Source organism: Papaver somniferum, chromosome 1 (genome assembly GCF_003573695.1).
Source record: "Papaver somniferum cultivar HN1 chromosome 1, ASM357369v1, whole genome shotgun sequence".
Taxonomy (NCBI): Eukaryota; Viridiplantae; Streptophyta; class Magnoliopsida; order Ranunculales; family Papaveraceae; genus Papaver; species Papaver somniferum.
This window is the reverse complement of record NC_039358.1, coordinates 201,531,486-201,553,816: the sequence shown is the minus strand read 5'-3', so window position 1 is coordinate 201,553,816 and position 22,331 is coordinate 201,531,486. Positions and strand designations below refer to the sequence as shown.

Below are 22,331 nucleotides of genomic sequence, written 5' to 3'. Positions count from 1 at the left end.
TATTCCATTGGAATGTATAGTTTGAGAAGTGATTGGGAGAGTTCGAAGAAGAAGAATATTTGCAGTGTTGGTTTGTATTCACCGAGATATGTAGTATTGGTTTTATAGACACATGATAGACACTTATGGCATTGCAGATTGAAAATGCGAGTGAAAAGAATTGACACTGCAAAGACTAAGACTAAAGCTAAAAAGAAGCGACACTGACCGATTGAAAATGAAGGCTTAAAAAGAAATAACACTAATTAAACTACAAGTACCGAAACGGAGGCTGAAAAGAAATCAACATGTCAGAATGAAAATGGAGTCTGAAAATGGAGGCTAAAAAGTAACCCTATATAGAGATAAGATAGGATATTGTAGACTTACTGAAAACGGAGGTTATAAAGTACGTATCCAAAGTGGAGGCTAAAAAGTTACTTATTCATCAGTAGGAGTATGCGATGGTTTTTTCCGTGGTGGGATAAACGTCATTCTCGGAGGGGGGTTAACAGACGACATTGTTGATGCTTGACTCACTGGAGCCCACACCGCTGGTGGGATAGTTTCAGAAAAACTGCCGAATCCAATAGGGGGACGCGGCGTTTGTTGCATACGGAATTGCATCTGATCCTCCAGGTAATTGTTACGAGCTGCAAGGCCTCGTATTACTTCATCTTTTGCCTTTAAACGTATCATCCTGTCTTCCGTTTCATATAATACAAACTCGCGAAACGCACGATTAAAATCGGCATGTTCTTGAACCAGATTATAAGCTTCAGGCTGTCGTTTAAAAAAAAATAATTAAGAAATGAGATTACCATATATTTTAATATAATGACGGGATGTACTTACGTATGATAATTGTTGTGGTGGTGGAATAGGTACATGCTGAGCAGGTCGTTGAATAAGGTGTTTAACACGGTCACCATCAACCCCGTGTAATTCAACTACCCAATCGACTTTGGTCACGAATTGATGGAAGTTAGTTACATGTCGCCAATATCGCAGATACATATTATATGAAACAGCTTTCACAAACATATTTGCATCTACCCATCCAGCTTCTTTCACAAGTTTTGCTTTCCCATGACTGACCTCGCCAATTTTAAATGGTGGATTTTTAGGAATTCCAAAAGTAGGATGATTTTGCCTCCAAGATCGTTCTCCTAGGTACCACATATTCTGTCAAATTACCAGTAATCAGAGAAAATAAGTTCTTCAACTTAGGATAAAATGATAACTTTGAAGTAATAATGTTCATATAAAAACAAAGTACTAACTGAAAGCTCCACAGCCCTGCGACCAACATCAGAGTCAAGAACACCAATGGCGGATTCCCACGGTCTCCATGTCACGATGTCTGCAGTCAACTGATTAAGCGCATTCCTACAGTGAACAATATCAATAGTCTTTTTCTTCGCTTTCCACCGGGAAGTTCTTGGCCATTTTTCTTCACTAGTTGGGTCGCACGGTCTACATATGCCCAGATATTCATATCCCCAAAACTACTCCATCATAACCAACCAAATAAATCAACTGCCAAAAAATATACATTTAAATGAAATAAAAATAAATAATAATTTACCTCTAATATTTGGAACGGCCCAGTTAATGACTTCTGTCCCCTACCAGATGCGTTGAGTGCCACATACAATTTTGCAAAAGCAGGACCACCCCAGTCATACATATCAACTGCATTTAGATCCTCAAAAGCAGCTAACCAAGCCGCATCAATGTAGTTCTTTGCATTGGAAAAGAAAAAATTTCCCAAAACATACATAAAAAAGGCCCTCGCCACTTTTTCTGCAAGTTTGTCATCCAAATTAGCTGCAACCAAGATATCTTCTTTGAAATACGTAGTCAAAAATTTAATTGTGATTGCATCTGAAATCCACTGTGCCGGGGGGCGTTTTTTTCCATAGATTGGGGGATCTTCATAATCTAAGGGTTCTTCTATTTCTGGAAAAACATGCTCACGGACATAATCAAATTTTTACTTGACTGGGTTATACGGAACATCATCCCCAATTCCAATACTCAATCCTGTCAACACTACCCAATCAAGCGGCGTGAATCCCATTTCACCAAAAGGGAAGTGAAAAGTATGCGTTGTATCCCACCAACGTTCAACAAGATAATCAATCACTGGGTGTGATGCTTCTCCTATTTCCATGGCTAATAAACGTCCCCATCCTGCCTTGTCGATAATGTATTTAATTTTTGGACTATGTTTTGTTATCTCCTTATAATAAACAATGACCGAAAAGAGTGAACCACGATGTTGGTACCTGAATTTTGGATCGCTTGAATATGTAATATCTGTAGAAGCGTGTTTGTCACTATCTTCCAGGCAATTGTAGTTATCTAGGGATACCACGGACGGTGTTGTTTCATCTTCGCTATCTTCATCGAACCCGGTATCTGGAACTTCCAAATCTCCAACATTAGGGTCTATTTCAGGCTCCATTGGACCTTTACCTTTGCGTTTCTTATTATTCATCTTTTTTCCTTGTGCAAATCTCGACGTTATTCTGCTCAACATCTGAGCACGATATAAATACAAGTTAGTAATTGTTTTTTCTTAGTTTACAGCATCCATAAGAAGTTCTATTCTATATTATAGAAGATCAAAATTTACAGTATAGAAGATCAAAAAAATTTACAGTAAAGATTATTTTTTATTTACTTACAGTATAGAAGATCAAAATTTTTTAAAGTAAATAAATACGAAAATTACATTAAACGAGTTTGAATCTCACTACATACACCGTCTATATCACAGAACTGTTTAAAATTTTGTATCTCCCCTTGTGTGAGCAACAACAATACATGTTTAATGGATTTGAGTGAACTACTACAGGTGATAAATTAGAATTATTGTATTCTATCAATCATGTTACAGTGTGTTATTTCGCTATTAGATGATGATGCGGAAGTATATAACTAATCAAACAAACAAACTAATCAAACAAACAGTAATCAAACAAACAGTAATCAAATAAACAGTACATAATCAAACAAACAGTAACCTCACGGTATGCTTAATGAAATCAACATGCAATCCACCGATTCCACCCAAACACAGCCTAATTAATCGTAACTTTAATCTTTAATCAAATTATCCAACCAAAAACAGATTACCCCAAAACAAACCATACCTTTAATCTTCAATCAAATTTGCCCGCACCCGATTAACGAATAAGATTAGTCGTTTCTTTCACAAGAACTCGTTTCTCCGCACCCAATCAAATGGTCGTCACATGAGATTTAGGTATTGCCCTAGATTTTTGCTTAGGTTTCGTCGTTTTTTTTTCTTCTGTAAAAACGTAGGTTATGTAAAAAGAGGAGGAGAAGAGGATAAAAGAAGTATATATTCAGACGCTCTTTCTAAAAGCGCCCCACACAAACGCTATTTCTGTGCACGCCCCATCGAAACGCACTTATTAACAACGTCCCAACTAGACGCACTTATTAACAACGTCCCAACCAGACGCCTCTTTCATGCACGCCCCACACAGACGCTTCTTCAATGCACGCCCCATTCAGACGCTCCTTCTATAAACGCCCCAATCAAACGCATCTTGTATAAACGTCTCACCCAGACGCATAAGCCATTAACGCCCGAAACATACGCACTTTATATCTCCGTATGAATGGGACGCACTTTTAATCCCCGTCCCTGTAGACGCACTTTCCATCCCCGTCCCATATCCGGCGTTAATTATACCTACGCCTCAATCAAACGCGCATTATACCTACGTTTCACTCAAACGCATAATATAAAGCCGCCTAATCAACAAACGTGAATATAATTTCCGTCTGACATCGGGCGTGTGTATAAGTTACGCTTCACCAAATTTGGTGTTCTACCACTGCGCTTGAACACCCAGAATACCAAATTTTTTTGGTTTTTAGTCTTACTTTTGGTATTTGGTCCGTCTCATGGCTGTGGTTGCTCTAAGTACTTTAGTTACAGTTACACAGTACTTCATCAGTTCATGATGATAATTGATAAATAATTAAAATAAACTTCCGAGACTGAGACTGTAGATACCATTGTTTCTAATTTGTATCACCAAGTGCGACAATATTAATAACCACTTCCTGCACAAAATATATATTGTGTGGTTAATCAAAAAAAGTGTTAACTATCAAAAAAAAACATCTCCAAACTCCAATCTCTTTTCTATGCAATATTTGGAGATACTGGTAAGTGATAAATAACTGTCTGTCCAAAAAACATTCTCATATTCCATGTTTATCTTTGAGTTGCTCCAACTATTCAATATGAATCTGTAATTTCAAGAAAAAATAAACCAAACAAAAAAAAGATTCAAGTCAAAAACATGGAATTTGCATAGTTACCCCGCTTTATATTGAAGAAGTACGCATACTAACTAGACGCATAAGAACTTACTTCCTCCACATCCTCCACTGCCCCATCCTCCATTGCGTCAGGTTCAAATCCTAATATATCTTCTTCAACGATCACATTGTCCTCATCCATATCTTGTTTTCCTATATGGATCATAAAAACAACCAATGTTATAGATAAGATTTAGACACTCAACTAAATAAAATATTATTGATTTACTTACCAATTCCATATTCCCAATCACGAGTTGTTATTAACGCCTCAGCATTTTCAGGTAATAAGGAACTGCGAAATCGATCAATCACCCTTCCTCCAATGCTAAATGCAGACTCCGATGCGACGGTTTAAATAGGAATTGACAAAATATCCCCTGCCATTCTTGAAAGTACTGGATATTGTTGTTCATGGTTCTTCCAATAGTTTAGGATGTCGAGTGAATTTAGACAACCTATGTACGTCTCGCCAAGATATTCATCTAACTCTGACAAGTCAGTTAATACATTACCACCACGTTCCTGTGTTGCAACATATTCCTGTTGACAATACCCTTAAAGTCAGTAACTTTAAAAAGAAAAACTCCACCACCTAGTTCTAACCGAAGCCCGGTAAAGGAATTCATACACTCATACACACTAGATATCAAGACACAGAATCCCAATTGTGAATTATCAAGAGATACTAACAAAGTTATCATCTTTCTATCGTAGGAATTACAAAGTTATCATCTTGTATTAAAAAAAAGAACATGTTTTGCAGACTTATACCAATCATGAAGAACTCAAATGAATCAAACTGAACATAAAAGTTGAAATTACCTGAAAAAAATCACTCCCTTCTTGGGCAGCAAAATTCCCACCATTTTGAAGACTCAAATTTTGAGCTGCACAACTATTGGAAGATCTTGAACTTGACAAGGTGTAATACTCATTAAAAAGTTCTTTTATATTACTATGCACTTTATTAACTTGACATTCTAATTCTCTCTCATCAGGATACAACTTAGAGTAAGTAAATTTCACAAAATTCATTTTCGATCTAGGATCTAACACAACTGCCATAGCCAATATAGGACTCAACTCCTTCCAGTAACTATCAAATTTTGCTTGCATCTCTTTTACCATGTTCCTAATGAATTCAATATTACTTCTGCTCTCTTTCTTTAGTAACATCTGAACTTGGCAAATTCTTTCAAAATACAGATTGGAAGTAGGATACTTACTACCAGAAAAAACCTTTGTGAGTTCATGAAACACCTTGAGAAACTTTGTGACTACTTCAATTTGTTCCCATTCTTCATTAGTTGGACTGTCTTCGTAGTCTGAATCCACCAACTTCAAATGAGAGAAAACTGGCTTATACAAGATACAACTGTCTAACATAAGATAAGTTGAATTCCACCTGCATAAAACAAACATTCAGTGAGTATCTAAAAAAACATTAATACAATTATCCAACTTTATAATTTATAACAGAATAGAAGTGGAATCCCACCTTGTCTTTACGTCTTGCCGAATACCCTTTTTCAGTCCAGATATTCCTAAAGTATCGACAATGTCCAAGAACTTTTGTTTTCTTACTTGGGACTTTTTAAGGGACTTCACTGACGCTCGAATCTTAAGCACGTCTGGATCAATCTTCGTAAGTCCTTCTTTTACAATAGGAGCTAAGATATGAGCACAACAACGCACATGAAAGTATTTTCCATCGTTCAACAAGATCTTCTTTGCAACAAGTCTACTCTTCATAATTCCAGCACAAGCTCCGTTATTTGCAGCATTATCCAAGGTGATGGTGGATACCTTGTCTTCAATTCCCCAATCTTCTATCATTGCAAATAAATTAGAAGAAAGGTGTTCACCTGTTTGAGGTAGTAGAAAGGGGAATAAGTTAACATGAAATTATATTTAAGATACTAAAGAAATAAAATTAAGTGCTTTACCTGTATGAGGTGGTGGAAGGGGAGAGAAATTTAGAAGCTTCTTTTGCAATACCCAATCTTGATCAAGATAGTGCGCAGTTAAGCTTATATATCCAGTAGTTGTTACAGAAGTCCACATGTCTGATGTTAGACATATCCTACCTGTAAGGGCAAGTCATACACATTAGAACATCATATTAATCAATTACTCATACATAAAAGTATAAACAAATCATATGGGTCATTAGGATTTGAAATTTTGAATCATACCTGGAGCAAGTTTCAATCTGTTGCGAATAACTTCTTTTTGTGCTTTATGTTTCTTTACCACATCGGCTTTCCCAGTATTCCTTGATATTGGTTTAAAGTCATCATTTAAATAAGCACATATATCCCCAAACTCTTTCCACTCCACCAAAGCAAATGGAACATTTCTTGCATTGAGTAAAGCTGAAAACAAATCCTGTAATTTCATTTGATCAACCTTGCGTACACGGGTAGACAGCTGGCTATTTTGTGAAGCTAATATCATCTGCCCTACGTCCATAGACTGACGTTTAATTCACTTATGCCTTTTCATGGCTTAGGTTCCACCTCTTTGGCTTTCATATTTATATCCTACATTACAAGCCTTGCACACCCCCTTCGTTGTACCATCCTTATACTTAACGAGTTTAAAAAATTCCCAAACTTCGGATCTACGTCTATTTTTCTTTCCACGTGCAACTGGTGCAGGTGCACAACCAACAGTTGGATCCTCATTCACAGAATCTAGCATCTCAACATCATCATCTTCATCATCAGCACTCATAACATCGTTGTAATGGTCTGGTTCTGGTAACTCTTGTTCTTGTACACTTGACTTCCTGAAATGGATGGAGCCACAAAGAACAAGTCAAAGAGTCATTCAGAAACATGAAAATTACATAAACAGAAATTGAAAAAATACATATACATCCAACAAAACTATTATAGTACATGCATTTTCAAGTCACCCAAAACAATAGCATCTAACAAAACAAACAAATCAAACAAATCCCCTAAATCTCTGTAAAGAACAAAAAATCTCAAGACCCACAACAGTAAGAAATTTAATTCAGTTAAATCTGTCATTCCATGTTTCAACAAGAATTCATGTGATAAAAAAAATATGGAGACACCAATAAGCAGTAAGAGTGTAAGACTAAGAGTCTAAGACCCTGACTTAAATCAAGAATTGCATTATATGAAACATAAGATGGTAATTGATCCCAATACATGATTAAATGTAACATAAGATGGTAAAAACTAATTAATCAACTAAAAACTTAACCAATAAACCAAACCACATGCATGTTAATATTCTTAAGGATTTCAACTAAAAACTTAACTATCCACAAATTAGACGGAATTTTGAATACCATTTATTGGCTCACATAAATCAAATCACCAAATCAACTAAAGCCTTTAAACCAATCAAAACTAATGAGTAATAAAAAATTAAAGATTAATAAAAAACCCTTTTTTTTGTGGTAAGAACTGAAACATCATGAAATTAAGAAAATTAAAGATTACCGATCTTTAAAAAATTAGGATTCATATGTAAAACCCTAGATTCCTATGAAATTAAGAAAATTAAACATCACAGTAATTAACAAATTAGGATTCCTATGTAAAACCCTAGATTCCTAGAAGAAGAAAATAAAGAAGAAAACAAAAATTAAAATCTGATTACCTGCTAGCCTTGAATCTTTAGATCAAAGTAACTGCCTTTGATAATAGTTCTTCAATTTGTTGTTCTGTCCGTCAGGAGACTCAGGACTCAGGAGACTCTCTCTGAGTCAGGGAAGAAGAAAAAAAGAGGAAGAACCGAAGAAGAAAGAAAGGAAAGCTTAGGGTTTTTCCTTTTTATACGATGGAAATTTGGATGACACGTAACAAGCTATGTGTTTCAGTTTCAGCAGGGTATGAAATTACGGGTTACGGGCCTGACCGCGGGTTTCACAATACGGACCGGGTTAACCCGTTTCTTCACAAGCCACTAATTGTACAACCCGCGCCCGTCTTGTTCAGTTACCATCCGGGACGGGTACGGGTTTTCACGGGACGGAACGGGCCAACCCGCGGGTTTTGGCTTGGTTTGCCAACTCTAAACGGGCTGCACATATTTTCCACTTGCGTAATTATTCAACACGATTATAGTTGTTAAGTGACGATTTTTCTTTTATTTGCAACAATTCGCATTTTGGTACACAATAAGAAAAGAGAAAAAAAACTCAAGCTAGTATATAACAATTCTGGTATGGCCGATGCGTAAGGGCAGGCAAAAGAATGAAATGAACCCTAGTTGTATAAATAGGCAATCAAGTAGAAAAGTATAGATGCAATTTATAAAGGTACTCGAGATACATAACTTCCACTGCATATATAATGAAATATATCCCAAATAAATAGTTTAATAATCTTACCAAGCTGATCGATCAATGTCCAGGCATTGTTCTACACTTTTATCTTAGTCTTAACAGGCAATAGCGTTCGAAGGAAAGTTGTTATCTCATGGCAACAGTTAGGATGATTAGCACCGTCCATTATACGGTCGAGCTGTTTTTTGACCCAGTACTTCTTTCTTCGATCATAATAGTAGAGGTACTCCGGCTCTGAGGTTGAGGATTTTGGCAAAGATACTAAGATTATTCCCACAGCGGTAATCGCTTTAAAGGAAAAACAGTGCAAGTTGGAGATCTTGTGAGGCAACGGGAGATCCTCTTTTATCCATTTACCAGTAATAGCAGTATCGTTGATGTTCGCGGTCATCTCATGCTGCTGCTGCCCCTGCTTATCGACATTATCATAAATCCAAAAGCTGATCCTTTCATAATAGCCTTCTGGCACATCGTTATCACGGTCTTCGTGACATATAGCTATCGCTAAGTTCCCATCAACTTCTCCAAGTAGCACTATACCCCCGAGGTCGTCACGTACGTAATCAGGGATTGAGATCTCTCTAAATGTCTCATTACCGACTTCGAATACCATAATTACTGTGTGTGCAGGTGACTTGTACTCGTCACACACCCAGTATATAAAACCATTTATATAGACAGATTTTCTAGTTTCACTGAGCGCTATGCTCTTCGGTAATTTATCCGCATCAATTTCTCTCCATGTATTCTCGCCTACTGTCATGACCTCGCAAATATATCCGCCTGAACCCGTATAATTGCCATCTTCTTGAAGGAGAACACGACACACGCACAAAACTTTATGTTGCTTATTAGATGGGTCGTATCCAAATGCAAACATTGAGTCAACAATGTACTCACTTTCAAGTGCACCCGATTTATCTTCAAGTTCTGGTCTTTGTTCTTGCTCGCCAGACATGTACTCATTTTCAAGTTAGTCATATGTTCTTGTAACGATCCAAGGTGTCGATTCCCCGGTGCTTGGATTGGAGATGGAAACAGCACCACCACTAACATAACAGGCTAAACCATATACGGGTTCCAACACTGTTGATCTAACAGGGACATTTAAAAAATTCTGACATGATAACATGGGAACGCCTGCAGCAACCACTTCTGGTGATTTAGAGTCACGAAAGGATTCCTCCACGCAGAACCATTTTGATTCATCAGTTTCTTTAGATTCATCAATATTAGGATGATAATAATATTGAAACGGAGAGATAAGGAGGGTGGTGTCCGGGTCACCACATCGACGCTTTTCTGACCGTGTATAGTGTAAATTAAACAGTTGCGAGTCGTTTTCGCTAAATAATCTCCAAGGTTTGGATACAGACTTGAATCTCATTAGTGATTTAACAGGAAGCCTACTTAGTATTTCGCACAGAATTAGACTTTCACCATGGAACCCATCCTTACTGCTAGACTCTTGTCTGGTTTCTTCTTCTGGTTTCTGATTCCACGTTTCCTCTTTTATCTCTGGCTCACAATCTCCTCGAATCTCTGTTAAACCTAGACCCTTTTTTTTCTTCTTATTTATTGCTAGGAAACCTTATATATATATATATCCGAGACGGACAAGGAAAAGAAAGGTCGTGCACATCGTTGATGCAATAAAACCAATCCTATTATTTATGGATGAATTGTGTGTGTTGGTAAGCATTTATTTCTTCGGAGCTGCAATATCTCTGTGGTGGAACTTGAAAGGGTAGGCAAAATACGAGAATAACTGTACATTGTCAATAGATTTTTATTTTTATTATTCTTTTTCGACGAAAGAAAGAGATTTTATTGAGAACCAGAAAAGAGATACAAGAGGAAAGAAAAAGAGTAATTGGGCTTTATAATAATGGCCAATTTGGGATTTGAGGTATATCCGGATTAGTTGGGGTAACTGATTTTTGTTTCCAATCATAATAGTGGACTAAGGGGTGTCTAATATGCAAGAAGTTACTAGTTACCCTTTACCTAATAATAACTAAAATTACTTTTTCGGATTTAAATCCAAAACTTATTCTTTCCCAACTCCTTCATCATCATTTGCTTCAAAAAAAAAAAAACACCAGTACCTTTCTCCTTCTCTATATTTCATCGGTTTCAGATGAAAAAAAATCGTCGATTAGGAATTTGTATTATTGGTCTAATGCTTTGTTTTTTTGTTTGAATGGCATATAAGGTCGAAAAAAATGAAATTGTTGAATTGGAATTTCACAGTCGTCATGGTATCTCTTCATCGAGCATGACAATTTTTCATATTTCTTTTTAGTCGTCAAGGTTATAGAATGAATAGCGTGGCGACTTTTCAAGAAATTTTATTTCTGAAAGTAATATTTACAGGGTCCTCGATTAGTGACAATAGCTTGTGAAGTCGTCGAAAACAGTTATAAAGATAAAAGAAGGAAAACATAATTTTTTTAGGTTCCCTCCACTTAAAACAACGTGGCCTATCACAATCTTGGATGATGGAATTTACTTACCAAAGAATAGTTTCTTGGCAATTGACAAGAATGTTTTAGGTTTTGAAATCCTCAAAAACATTGAGAATGAGAAGTTGGGGGATTACCCGATTAGGCAAGACTATGCAAAAGATCCTTTATTTCATCACGGGTTTGACTATTTTGAAATAACAGATCTCATGGATTTTGACGACTTGGTTTTGAGCTACAAGCAAGCTCAACATAAATTCAAGATAACCCTGGAATTCGCAGACGAGGAAATTCTGAAACCTTACTAATAGCAATGTGTTTGTCTAACACTTGCTTCTCTCTCTTTCTGTTATTAGCAGAATACTACAGTTGTCTCTCATTGGTCCTTACTCCAAATCACAGGATTGGTCAAGAATTTTATGTGTTGTCTGTATAACAATAAATACTGAGTGTTATTCTCTGAGTTCTGTAATAACAATTACACAGATTTTTCTATAATTTTCATTTCTTCTGTAATTCATCATCTTCTTTAATAGAATGTTCTTGATTATTCAAGAACCATATTCTAATATGGTATCATTTGTATGGTAAGATCCTTATTCTGCTGCTATTCTCCGATCTTAGATCCAATTTCAGCTTCTTCATTTTCCTTTGATTTCTTGATATCTAATGGCGTACAATCATTATGATTCTCAAATCTCCCAAATTCCTCTTAACCACATCTCTCATATCATTCACTTCAAACTTTCAGAAGATAATTTTTTCATTTGGAAGAGTGTTTTACTTCCTTTATCGAAGAAATACAAAGTTTTAGGGTTTATTGATGGCACTACACCATGTCCATGAAAATATCTGCAAGAATAGATTGATGGTGATGATCGAGAAGTTATTAATCCTTCTTACAACAACTGGCTTGAGGATGATAACACTCTCATTCTATGGATCCAATCCACCATTTCCGACTCAGTTCTTCCCTGTGTTGTTGGAGCTTCTTCTGCAATAGAATTATCGGATAATATTGAGTTACGATTTGCAAGAAGTTCTACAACTAACTCAATTCAACTACGCACCAAACTCCAATCTTTGAAACTTGGATCTGGCTCAATGTCTTCACTTAGGGGAGATCAAGAAAATCACCGATCAGTTGGTTGCATCTGGTTCTCCTGTTTCAGATGATGAACTTGTGGTGCAAATTCTAAATAGAAGTGGTCAAGATTATCAAGCTTTTAGTACCTCAATTAGGATTCGAATCCACCAGTGAACTCTAGAGAACTTCATAATCTTCTTCTCTCTGAAGAAATTTCAGTTCAGTAGAGATCGTCAACTCTCCGTTATGAAGCCAATTCAAAGGCCTTTGCTGCTTATCAAGCATCTATGCACAATTTTCATGCTTCTGGATCTCGTGGTCGTGGTAGAGGTACTTATTCAGACTCCTCTTTTCAACCATCTTATAAGATTCCTTTTCCATATTATTCAAGACCTCCCATGCTCCTTCTCATTACACATATGCATCTGTGCACCACCACCACCATCACCCTTGCCACCACACCCAACTAATTCCTCATTTTTACCCATATATGTTGTTGTTTGTCAAATTTGCATCAAACCTGGTCATGATGCCTTATCTTGTCCCAATCGAATGAATTTTTCTTATCAAAACAACAGAACTCCTCAGCATCTTACTGCTATGTTGGCCTCTGCAAACATCTTTGGAGAAAACCCTTGGTATGCAGACACAAGAGATAATAATCACATTACAGCTGATGAATCTGAATTGACTACTTTTAATCCTTTTTTTGGTTCTGAGGAAATACATATTGCCAATGGAGAAGGTATGAAAATTTCTCATATAGGTTCTGCATTAAAGTACACTCCTACGCAATTGATTTTCTTTGAACAATGTTCTTCATGTTCCTCAAACTTCTGCAAATTTATTGTCAGTACATAGATTTACCTCAGGTAACAAATATTCAATCACATTTGATCCTGTTGGTTTTACTATGAAGGATCTCTTCTCAGGGAAGACTACTTTACAAGGCACTCACAATAATGGATTATACCCTCTACATTTAACCAATTCCAGTACACCACCAGCTTATGGACCTTCGGGCAATCATGCATATTCCATTACATCATCCATCTCTGCATCTATCTGGCATAAAAGGCTTGGTCATCCTTCCTTTACAACAATGCAACATGTTTCAAGAGCTATCTCTTTACCATCAATAATAAAAACACCACTTTTTTTCATGAATGTCAACTTGGTAGAAGTCATAGACTTCCCTTTTCATCTTCTTCTCATTGTAGTACTAAACCATTACAATTACTTCATCTAGATCTTTGGGGTCCCAGTCCTGAAACTTCAATAAATGGTTTTAGATACTATGTCAATATTATTGATGATTACCCCAAGAATTGTTGGATTTTTCCACTTTACGATAAATCAGATTTCAAGAATGTCTTCTTTCAATATAAATCCCAAGTTGAAAATCTTTTTGGTGTTCCAATTTGTATTATTAGAACAGATGGAGGTGGTGAATTTCTATATAATGAATTACAGTCCTTTCTATCCTTATGTGGTATCAATCATGAATTCTCTTGTCCACATACCTCGCAGCAAAATGGAGTTACAGAGGTTAAACACAAGCATATAGTTGAGGTTGGTAGAAATTTTCTTATTCAATCTGGATTATCTGACTCCTATTAGGTTGATGCTTTCAATACTGCCAATTATACAATCAACACATTAGCAACTAAGTCCATTGGTTTTAAATCTCCTTATGAAAAGCGTTTTAGTAGATCTCCAGATTATCACTTCCTAAAATCATTTGGATGCTTGTGCTATCCTTGGCTGAAACCTTACACTACACATAAATTAGAACCAAGAAGCTTGTAATGCATTTTTATTGGTTATAACTTACAACACAAGGGATACCAATGTCTTCATCCATCATTCGACAAGGTTTATATCTCCAGACGTGTTGTATTTGATGAACAATCCTATCCTTTGAGATCCACACCATTATATCCTATTTCAGAAGCTTCACATTCTACTTTATGTTATGCTCCAACTAATTTGTCAGATGGTACTTTTGTTGTTCAACCAATTCTACTACTAATGCAACTACTTCTGCACCTACTTTTGTGTCCAACCACTCTCTGTTACTACTACCACTACTGCTGCACCTACTGATGCTGTTATTTCTTTTTCAGACCTTGCTGCAACTACTTTCGGTACCATTACTTAATCAAGTTTGTCTTCTACATTACCAGGTCATTCATGCACTGCTCCATCAGTTGTAATCAATCAACATAATATGGTTACTAGGGGTAAACTGGGAATTAAGAAATCCAAAGGCATATTGTTCTGAGTATGCCTTATCTGCATCTATAGTTTCTTCTACTCCACCTACTTTTCCAACTTGCATTTCTCAGTCTAAGAAGAATCCAAAGTGGGGTGTTGCTTTAGTTAATGAGTATACTGCATTACAAAATGCAGGCACTTGGTCTTTAGTTGATCTTGATCCATCACAAAACTTGGTTGGATGCAAATGGTTCTTTAGAATCAAACAAAATCCTGATGGCACCATTGACAAGTATAAAGCTCACTTAGTGGCAAAGGGATTTCATCAACAAGCTGGTCTGGACTATGATGAAACCTTTAGTCATGTGGCAAAGGTAACTACTATTAGAGTTCTTCTTTCTCTATCTGTTCAGTTTAACTGGAAAATTAGCTAATTGGATGTTAGCAACGCTTTTCTTCATGGAGATTTGCAAGAGGAGGTTTATACGACACAGCCACCAGGTTTTGTTGACCCTGATAATCCTCACAAGGTGTGAAAGCTTCACAAATCCTCATATGGTATTAACAGGCACCCAGGACCTGGTATAAGAAGCTCATGAATGTTCTTCTATCATATAACTTTTTTGCTTCCATTGCAGACTCTTCTTTGTTTGTTAAGAAGACTGGCTCTAGAATTACAATGATTCTTGTTTATGTTGATGATATCCTTGTTACTGGAAATTCTTCATCTTATTGCTCTGACCTTATTAAGAAACTTCAGTCTCACTTTCCACTCAAAGATTTGGGTGATCGACATTATTTTTTGGGTCTTGAGGTTAAAAGAAATGATTCAAGTATCTCCTTATCTCAGACAAAATATTCTTTGGACCTTTTAAACAAGTATGATATGCTAGGTGTCAAACCATGTGCCTCTTCAGTTTGTATTGGTACTAAACTTTCTGCTAGTGATGGGGATATTTTGGATGATCCAACCACTTACAGGTCTCTTGTAGGGGCTCTGCAATATCTCACTTGGACCAGACCTGAGATAAGTTATGCAATTAACCAGGTATATCAGTTCATGCAGTCTCCTACTACTGCTCATTTAGTTGCTGCTAAAGAATACTCAGATACATCAAATCAACTGTGGATTATTGCATTCTTTTCAAAAAGGGATTATTAGCTATACATGGTTTTAGTGATGCTGATTGGGCTGGTTCCCCTGACACAAAAAGAAGTACATGTGGGTATTGTATTTTCTTTGAAGATAATCCCATATCTTGGTCAAGCAAAAGACAAGCCACAGTAGCCAGATCCAGTACTGAGGCTGAATATAGGTCCTTGGGAAACTCAGCTGCTGAAATTGTGTGGGTCTGTCAGCTTCTCAAGGATCTCCATATTGTTCTGCACTTAATCCTTCTCTTCGTTGTGACAACATAGTGCTATTTCCTTATCTTCCAATCATGTGTTTCAGAGTCGTATGAAGCACTTAGATGTTGATTTTCACTTTGTCGGAGAATTAATTCACTCCAAGAACTTGCAGGTTCATTATATCTCTACTCTTGATCAAGTTGCAGATGTCTTTACAAAGGGTCTCTCAGGACCAAGATTTCAGTTTCTTAGGGACAAGTTGAAGGTTCACAGCCGGCACCTCAACTTGAGGGGGGCTAATAGCAATGTGTTTGTCTAAAACTTTCTTCTCTCTCTTTCTGTTATTAACAGAATACTACAGTTGTCTCTCACCACGTGTTGTGCTCTCATTGGTCCTTACACTCAATCACAGGACTGGTCAGCACTTTTATCTGCTGTCTGTATAACAATAAATACTGAGTGTTATTCTCTAAATTCTGTAAAACTTGTTTCTTCTCTGATCATTTCAGCTAAGACTTGATAATAATGGAACAAGAACCATATTCTAATACTTACGAGTCTGGTTGTTGGTAAAACAAGAATGTTCTGGGATGACAAGAAAGGTACAGAAGTTCAATTGAAGCCAAATACATGTTATTTTTTACTCGTCCATTTGAACCGTGATTTAAAAATGTTTGGACAAATGATCCATTTTCCGTATAATAATTCTCCAAATAATTAAAAAAGGGTATAGTTATGACAATTGAAGCCGAATACATGTTGGCATTGTATACTTAGCTCCATGCTCTATAATAAATCAAACAATGATGCTATCGTCTTATTCCTGGATTCGCCTTTGTCGATTATTCTATTAGGTCACAAAGTAGGAATTTTCTTCATGTCATTCTCCAGAAAGATTTTTTTTCTTCTGAGCATGGATATTAATTACTATTGTCAAGGTTATTATGGCTATATACTACTTATACAACGGCATTTCTAGGCACGAGAAGTAGTACTAGTGATGCCCCCGTGTTAACAGATACCACTGAAGCCCAATTGAAACATGGCGATCTCAAGTTTTGCAGTAAGAATTAAAAAGATGAACAATACAAATTCCTAACCGATGATTTTTTTTTCATCTGAAACCGATGAAGGAGAAAGGTACTGGTGTTTTTTTTTTTTTTTTTTTGAAGCATAGAAAAGAATTGGTCAGAGATATCATCTAGTGACTTTCTGTTAGACCACAGTCAGGTCGTTAGCAGCGCCTATATCAATAGCTGCTTAGGCAAAAATCAGCATAAAACACCAGACTGCGCAAAGCTCTGTCTAAAATGAAGACAGACTACACGCAGCCTGTCACAAATAAGGATATTCAAGAGATACCACTGAAGATATTCAAGAGATACCACTGAAGCCCAATTGAAACATGGCGATCTCATTAAGTTTTGCAGTAAGAATTAAAATGATGAATCTCAACAATCAACACAGATTTTATTGGAAGTACCATACAACCAAAAAATGAAAAGCCTAAAGGTATAAAAACTTGGAAATATGTTGTCTAAGAGTATTACCTTCGAAACCCGTGTATAGTTCTCTTGATCCGGATGAATCACGGCATTCAGACAACACGGTCAGAGACTAAGGCATCTAGTCGCCGCCAGAAGTTGTAGTCAAAAGCAATGGAATTTAGTCTTTAACTTCGCTAAGAAGACTGATAAGCATTGTACCTGGTGAAAATACTACAAGTAGGAAAAATAAGGCACTGTTGTTAGAATTCAGGCTACGTTCCGAATTTCTGGTAACCACTTCCAAGTGATGGCTGAATTAGATGAAAACTCAGGATATCATCTAGTGACTTTCCGTTACACCGATAGACTGCTTATGCAAAAATCAACACTGCCTAAAAAGAAGACAGACTACACACCGCAGCCTGTCACAAATAAGGATATCCAAAGAGATACCACTGAAGCCCAATTGAAACATGGCGATCTCATTAAGTTTTGCAGTAAGAATTAAAAAGATGAATCTCAACAATCAACGCGGATTTTATTGGAAGTACCATACAACCATATATATGAACCGCCTAAAGGTATAAAAACTTGAAAAGATAACATAATACATTATGAACGTTTTCTACAAGAAATTCAACTGATTGATTTGCCGTTTCCTGAAAATGAAAGAGTGATAACTGATAAGTCCACAAAGTTGGGCACTCACATGGCATGTGGAATATGTAGAGAAACTTTGCACAAGCTTCAAGTAACTTTTGTGTTGTAAAGAGACTAAACATGAAAGAGGCTTTCTGTAAAAGTGGTAACCAGAGTCCTCCGGGAGCAACGGGTAAACGAGGAGACTCCATCCATCTCAATCCTCTTACAAGTCTTCTTCTTGCGGTCATAAGAATACAAACAAGTGAAGCTCACTGAGTTGTTGCATCCCCGGCATTCAAAGATTATCTTGTCTGTACTTCCAGCAATTCCAAAACCACCAACTCGGTTATCACAGTAAAATGGTAGCTCAATTATCTCCGTGCTCCAATTACTTTTGTTTCCTCGACAATTTTCCAGTTTTTTACCAGCTCCATCATCTAACATCCATAACTTAACAACATAAGGTTCCATACGGTATAATAGAGCCACATGTCCACCCAATACTAAGATGTCAATTGGCAGCCTATACTCTTCATCACGAGGCTCTTCGAGGATGAAACTAGGAATTGGGATAAGTCTATATTTTTCAGTTCCAACATCAAATGCAACTATGACATCGGGATCATCACGATTAGTGGTCCCCCATTGATCCCAATAGTACTCTTTGTTGCTCCAGTATATAGTACCATCCACATACACCTGCCGACAATTACTATAAGCCGGAGGGAGCACCTCTGCAATATTTATTTGGTTGTTCTCGTTAGGAACAGCATTGATCCTACGCCATTTGGTGTCACTGCCCACTGTCAATGCCTCCCAACTTTCATATTCAGATCGTTCCAAGGAATGATGACGATGCTGTTCACGCCTGGTAAGTAGTCTCCAAAAGCAGAATACTTTATGTTCTTTCTTCTCTGGGTCGAAACCAAATCGATAAATTGGAGTAGAGTGACTTTTTATCTTCATCGTGCTTTTATCTGCCATAAGCTTGTGATTTTCTTCAGCGAGTAACGTTGATATGACCCACGGTGTTGCTTCTCGTGTACTTGCATTGTATACCCTAATAGCATGTGTCTTTTGATCTACAAAACAAACCAAACCATTCACCGGTTCCAAGACTTCACTATAAGGGAACCATTTATCCTCGGTTATCCTAACCTTACTAACAAAGGCTTCCACTTCTTCATCCTCACCACCAGTACTCGCTTCAACTATCTCCGCACATGAAATACTTTGCTGAAACGTTTTGCTTTCTACAAAGCTAGCAATTAGGCTAGTGTGGAGGATGCCCTATTCTGGCAATGGGTTAATGTAGAGGAGATTTGGACGTGATTTTGAACGGATGCAATGTAAATTAATCAACTTTGTATCTTGTTTAATCAGACACAACCAATGCTTGCATACTGACATAAACCCCATGAGTGATTTCACCGGAAGTCTGCTTAGAATATCCATCACTATATCATCGGGAAAACTGGTAACCTGATTGGCAATGACATCAAGAGAATTAGAAATACCATGGTAGGTGGTGTTAACAACTACCTCCGTGCTTTTTATTACCTCCATTGGCAGACTCGATCAAATAATTATAAGGCTGCTGCTGCTTGGTTTTGAAACAAAACTAGAATAATCTCTCAAGATGAACAAACCCTAAAACAGAAGAGCACAAACCGAAATTGAATAACGCTGAGTCCATTCTATTCTATTTATACAAGTTTTTTTTTTTTTACATTAACCGGTATGTTATTAGGAAACCGAAGACGGAGTTTCTATCCTAAACTAGATTTTGTGCCCGTGCTACGCCCGGGTATCTTTTTCTTTTAACCATATTTTTGATTTGGTAAAGTTTGGCTTCGCCTCGTCTAGCCCCGTCCCGATCTGTTAGGTGTGGCTCGGCTTCGTCTCGCCCCGTCGCTTAGGATTTTTGATTCGATGTGGATCGGATTCGCCTCGCCTCGTCCTGATGCATGCTTAGGATCTTTGATTTAATGTGGCTCGGCTTCCTCTCGCCATGTCCAAATACATGTTTAGGATTTTTTATTTGGTGTAGCTCGGCTTCGCCTCGCCCTGTCGCGATGCAATTTTGATTTGGTGTAAAACTAAGTTAGATTAAGAAAACTAATTATATTAGGGATCTTAGTCACGGCAAACCCTATGATTAGCCGTGTTTAGATTAGCTTTATTCTGGGCCACGACATAGTCCCAATAGTCAATGAGGGTACTTAAGATGCTGAAACTGGCTAGGATTACATTTAATTAGGAAAAACCTATTTAATAAGGAGCATTAACATACTGCACCGGCGTCATAGATCAATAACAATAATATTCAATCGGAAACAAACATATACACAATGAACGGACAAATATAGACCTCACAAACAAACGAACCCGTATCATGGGCCGTCTTTGTCCCGAGACAGACATCCCCTTCTTTGGTTATTAAGAAGTAAACCATAGGTTTTTGAGTTCAAGCTCGAATTCGTTCTGCAAAATCTTCTTGCGTGGTTGAGAGAGTTTTCGATTTCAAAATGAAAACTCTATCCATAATCACTTTATTAGTAGGTGATCCACAAATATTCTTAACATATTACATCGATGAAAATATTCATTACTACTAACACTACTTTATCCATGATATAAAGAATTAAAGGTAAAGAGTGAGTCATTACTACTAACACTACTTTATCCATGATATAAAGAATTAAAGGTAAAGAGTGAGTAAAGAAAATATTAATTCTCCTTTATGAAATGTGAAACCCAAAGGTGTATTATCATTTTTTTTTTGTAATGATAAACTAATATCTTAGCCTTACCCATGCATAGGCCAGAAGGATCACTGTAATGTTTGGCCTTTGAAAGCAGGTGTGCTACAAAACATACTGAGCACGGGAAGATTTCCTAAAAAAGTAGAGACTCGGAGTGACTTCATACTCTGCACTTTCCAAGCCACCCCAATATCCCATCATTTGCATCATCAGTTTCCAGACTCATCTTTCATTTTTATTATTTCCACTTTCATGAGTGATAGTATTAATCTTAGCAGCAATGATCTCGATGCAGCAGTCATGAGAAGTCATTATCCTCTTCATAATGATCCTCTTCTCTGAGTAAACATTCATGAGGCTCCAACCCCATTTCTGCCACTTCTTCACAGTGTGTCATCGTCGACTGTTGCATACATTTTGAATTCTAGTTATATACGCGAGATAGACATAAATAATGCAATTACAAAAACATTGAATTGTACTACCTTCACTATTGCAAGGTCTTCCTGAACGTGATGCTTTCTTCACCTTTGGTCACAGTTGTACTGTTTCAAACTAAAACTTTGAATTCACCATCGTGTTGTTTCATCCCAAAAAAAAATTAAGAATTTGAGAAATAAGAATATGAACACCATTCTCCATAATTCGCGCAAACGGTATCAAAGAAACCAATAAACTTGTTACTGCCGTGGGAGTGCTCGATTTCTGAAACCGTGTTGATATTACATTCCAAAAAACTAAATAAGTGAGCTTACTGTCAGTTATATATTATTCTAGCCTCTCAAACAAAATTGTCGGAGGTTATACCTGTAGCAATTCACCCATGCGCATCGCAGACATCGTCTTTTGTTCAATTTGTGAGCTCCCGTTGCATCCATTAATTCCTTCAACTCATGTTGGAAAGAGTCCCACTCTCATCTGTCTAGTCACCCAACACTTTCTTGCCTAGACGAAATCCCTCGTCCAAATCATCAGCCTCCGGTCTTTTTTTTTTTTTTGAGACGACAACCTCAAACCTCTCTAAGGTTTATTGGAACCTGGATCTACTAAAGACTAAAAGTTGTATTCCCTATCGAGTCCTTCCACAACTACAATCTTCCCATCGTTAATACCTATTGCATCCAGCTGAAACCACATACCAATTTAGATTTTACAAATTATATTCAATGAATATGAATATAAGAATCTTACTGTGCAAATGCATATATAAGCTAAAAAGTTCATTAGACGAAAACCGATCCAAAGAAAATATTAACAACACATACCCTTTCTAGGAAGAAACCCATATCTTCGCTTTCAACAACGCATTTTAATTTCTTAACAACAATGCATTATCCCATGATGTATTATTCACAAAAGAATATGAACAAATAAAGTAATTATTTTTCTGTAAAGATAATGACCTAAGAACTGTTCCAGTAGAATTAATAGAAGTACAAAGAAGTGTTACATCCCAAATCAGATGAAATAAGTATAACATATTTTCTCACCTGCAATATCAAAACAAAGACTACTCATTAAACAAAATAAGTACATGGGTATCTATTATGATACAAATCAAACTAAACAGAAAACAAATGAAAATATTAGACAAAGTTCATTAGACATGGGTATATATAAGCTAAAAAGTTCATTAGACAA

At 36.8% G+C, this 22,331-nt stretch overlaps 3 protein-coding genes and 1 long non-coding RNA gene across 4 annotated transcripts; all 4 read right to left on the bottom strand.

Annotated features, from left to right (window-relative positions):
- Nucleotides 1-420: 420 nt before the first annotated feature.
- LOC113358070 lies at nucleotides 421-1,161 on the bottom strand. Its single transcript, XM_026601583.1, has 2 exons — nucleotides 835-1,161; nucleotides 421-762 (listed from the first exon to the last, which is right to left on the bottom strand). Exons 1-2 carry the CDS (start codon nucleotides 1,159-1,161, stop codon nucleotides 421-423), a joined length of 669 nt encoding a protein of 222 aa, XP_026457368.1.
- A 101-nt stretch (nucleotides 1,162-1,262) lies between these two features.
- Nucleotides 1,263-1,600, bottom strand: LOC113335305. Its single transcript, XR_003353253.1, has 2 exons — nucleotides 1,568-1,600; nucleotides 1,263-1,487 (listed from the first exon to the last, which is right to left on the bottom strand). It is a non-coding gene; the product is annotated as an uncharacterized LOC113335305 (long non-coding RNA).
- Nucleotides 1,601-1,975: 375 nt separating this feature from the next.
- On the bottom strand, nucleotides 1,976-3,206 carry LOC113358060 (protein MAINTENANCE OF MERISTEMS-like). Its single transcript, XM_026601572.1, has 2 exons — nucleotides 3,141-3,206; nucleotides 1,976-2,524 (listed from the first exon to the last, which is right to left on the bottom strand). The coding sequence occupies exon 2, from the start codon at nucleotides 2,522-2,524 to the stop codon at nucleotides 1,976-1,978; it is 549 nt and encodes a 182-aa protein (XP_026457357.1). The 5' UTR covers nucleotides 3,141-3,206.
- A 14,851-nt stretch (nucleotides 3,207-18,057) lies between these two features.
- Nucleotides 18,058-19,491, bottom strand: LOC113358052. Its single transcript, XM_026601561.1, has 2 exons — nucleotides 19,330-19,491; nucleotides 18,058-19,161 (listed from the first exon to the last, which is right to left on the bottom strand). Exons 1-2 carry the CDS (start codon nucleotides 19,489-19,491, stop codon nucleotides 18,058-18,060), a joined length of 1,266 nt encoding a protein of 421 aa, XP_026457346.1.
- Between the last annotated feature and the right edge of the window lie 2,840 nt (nucleotides 19,492-22,331).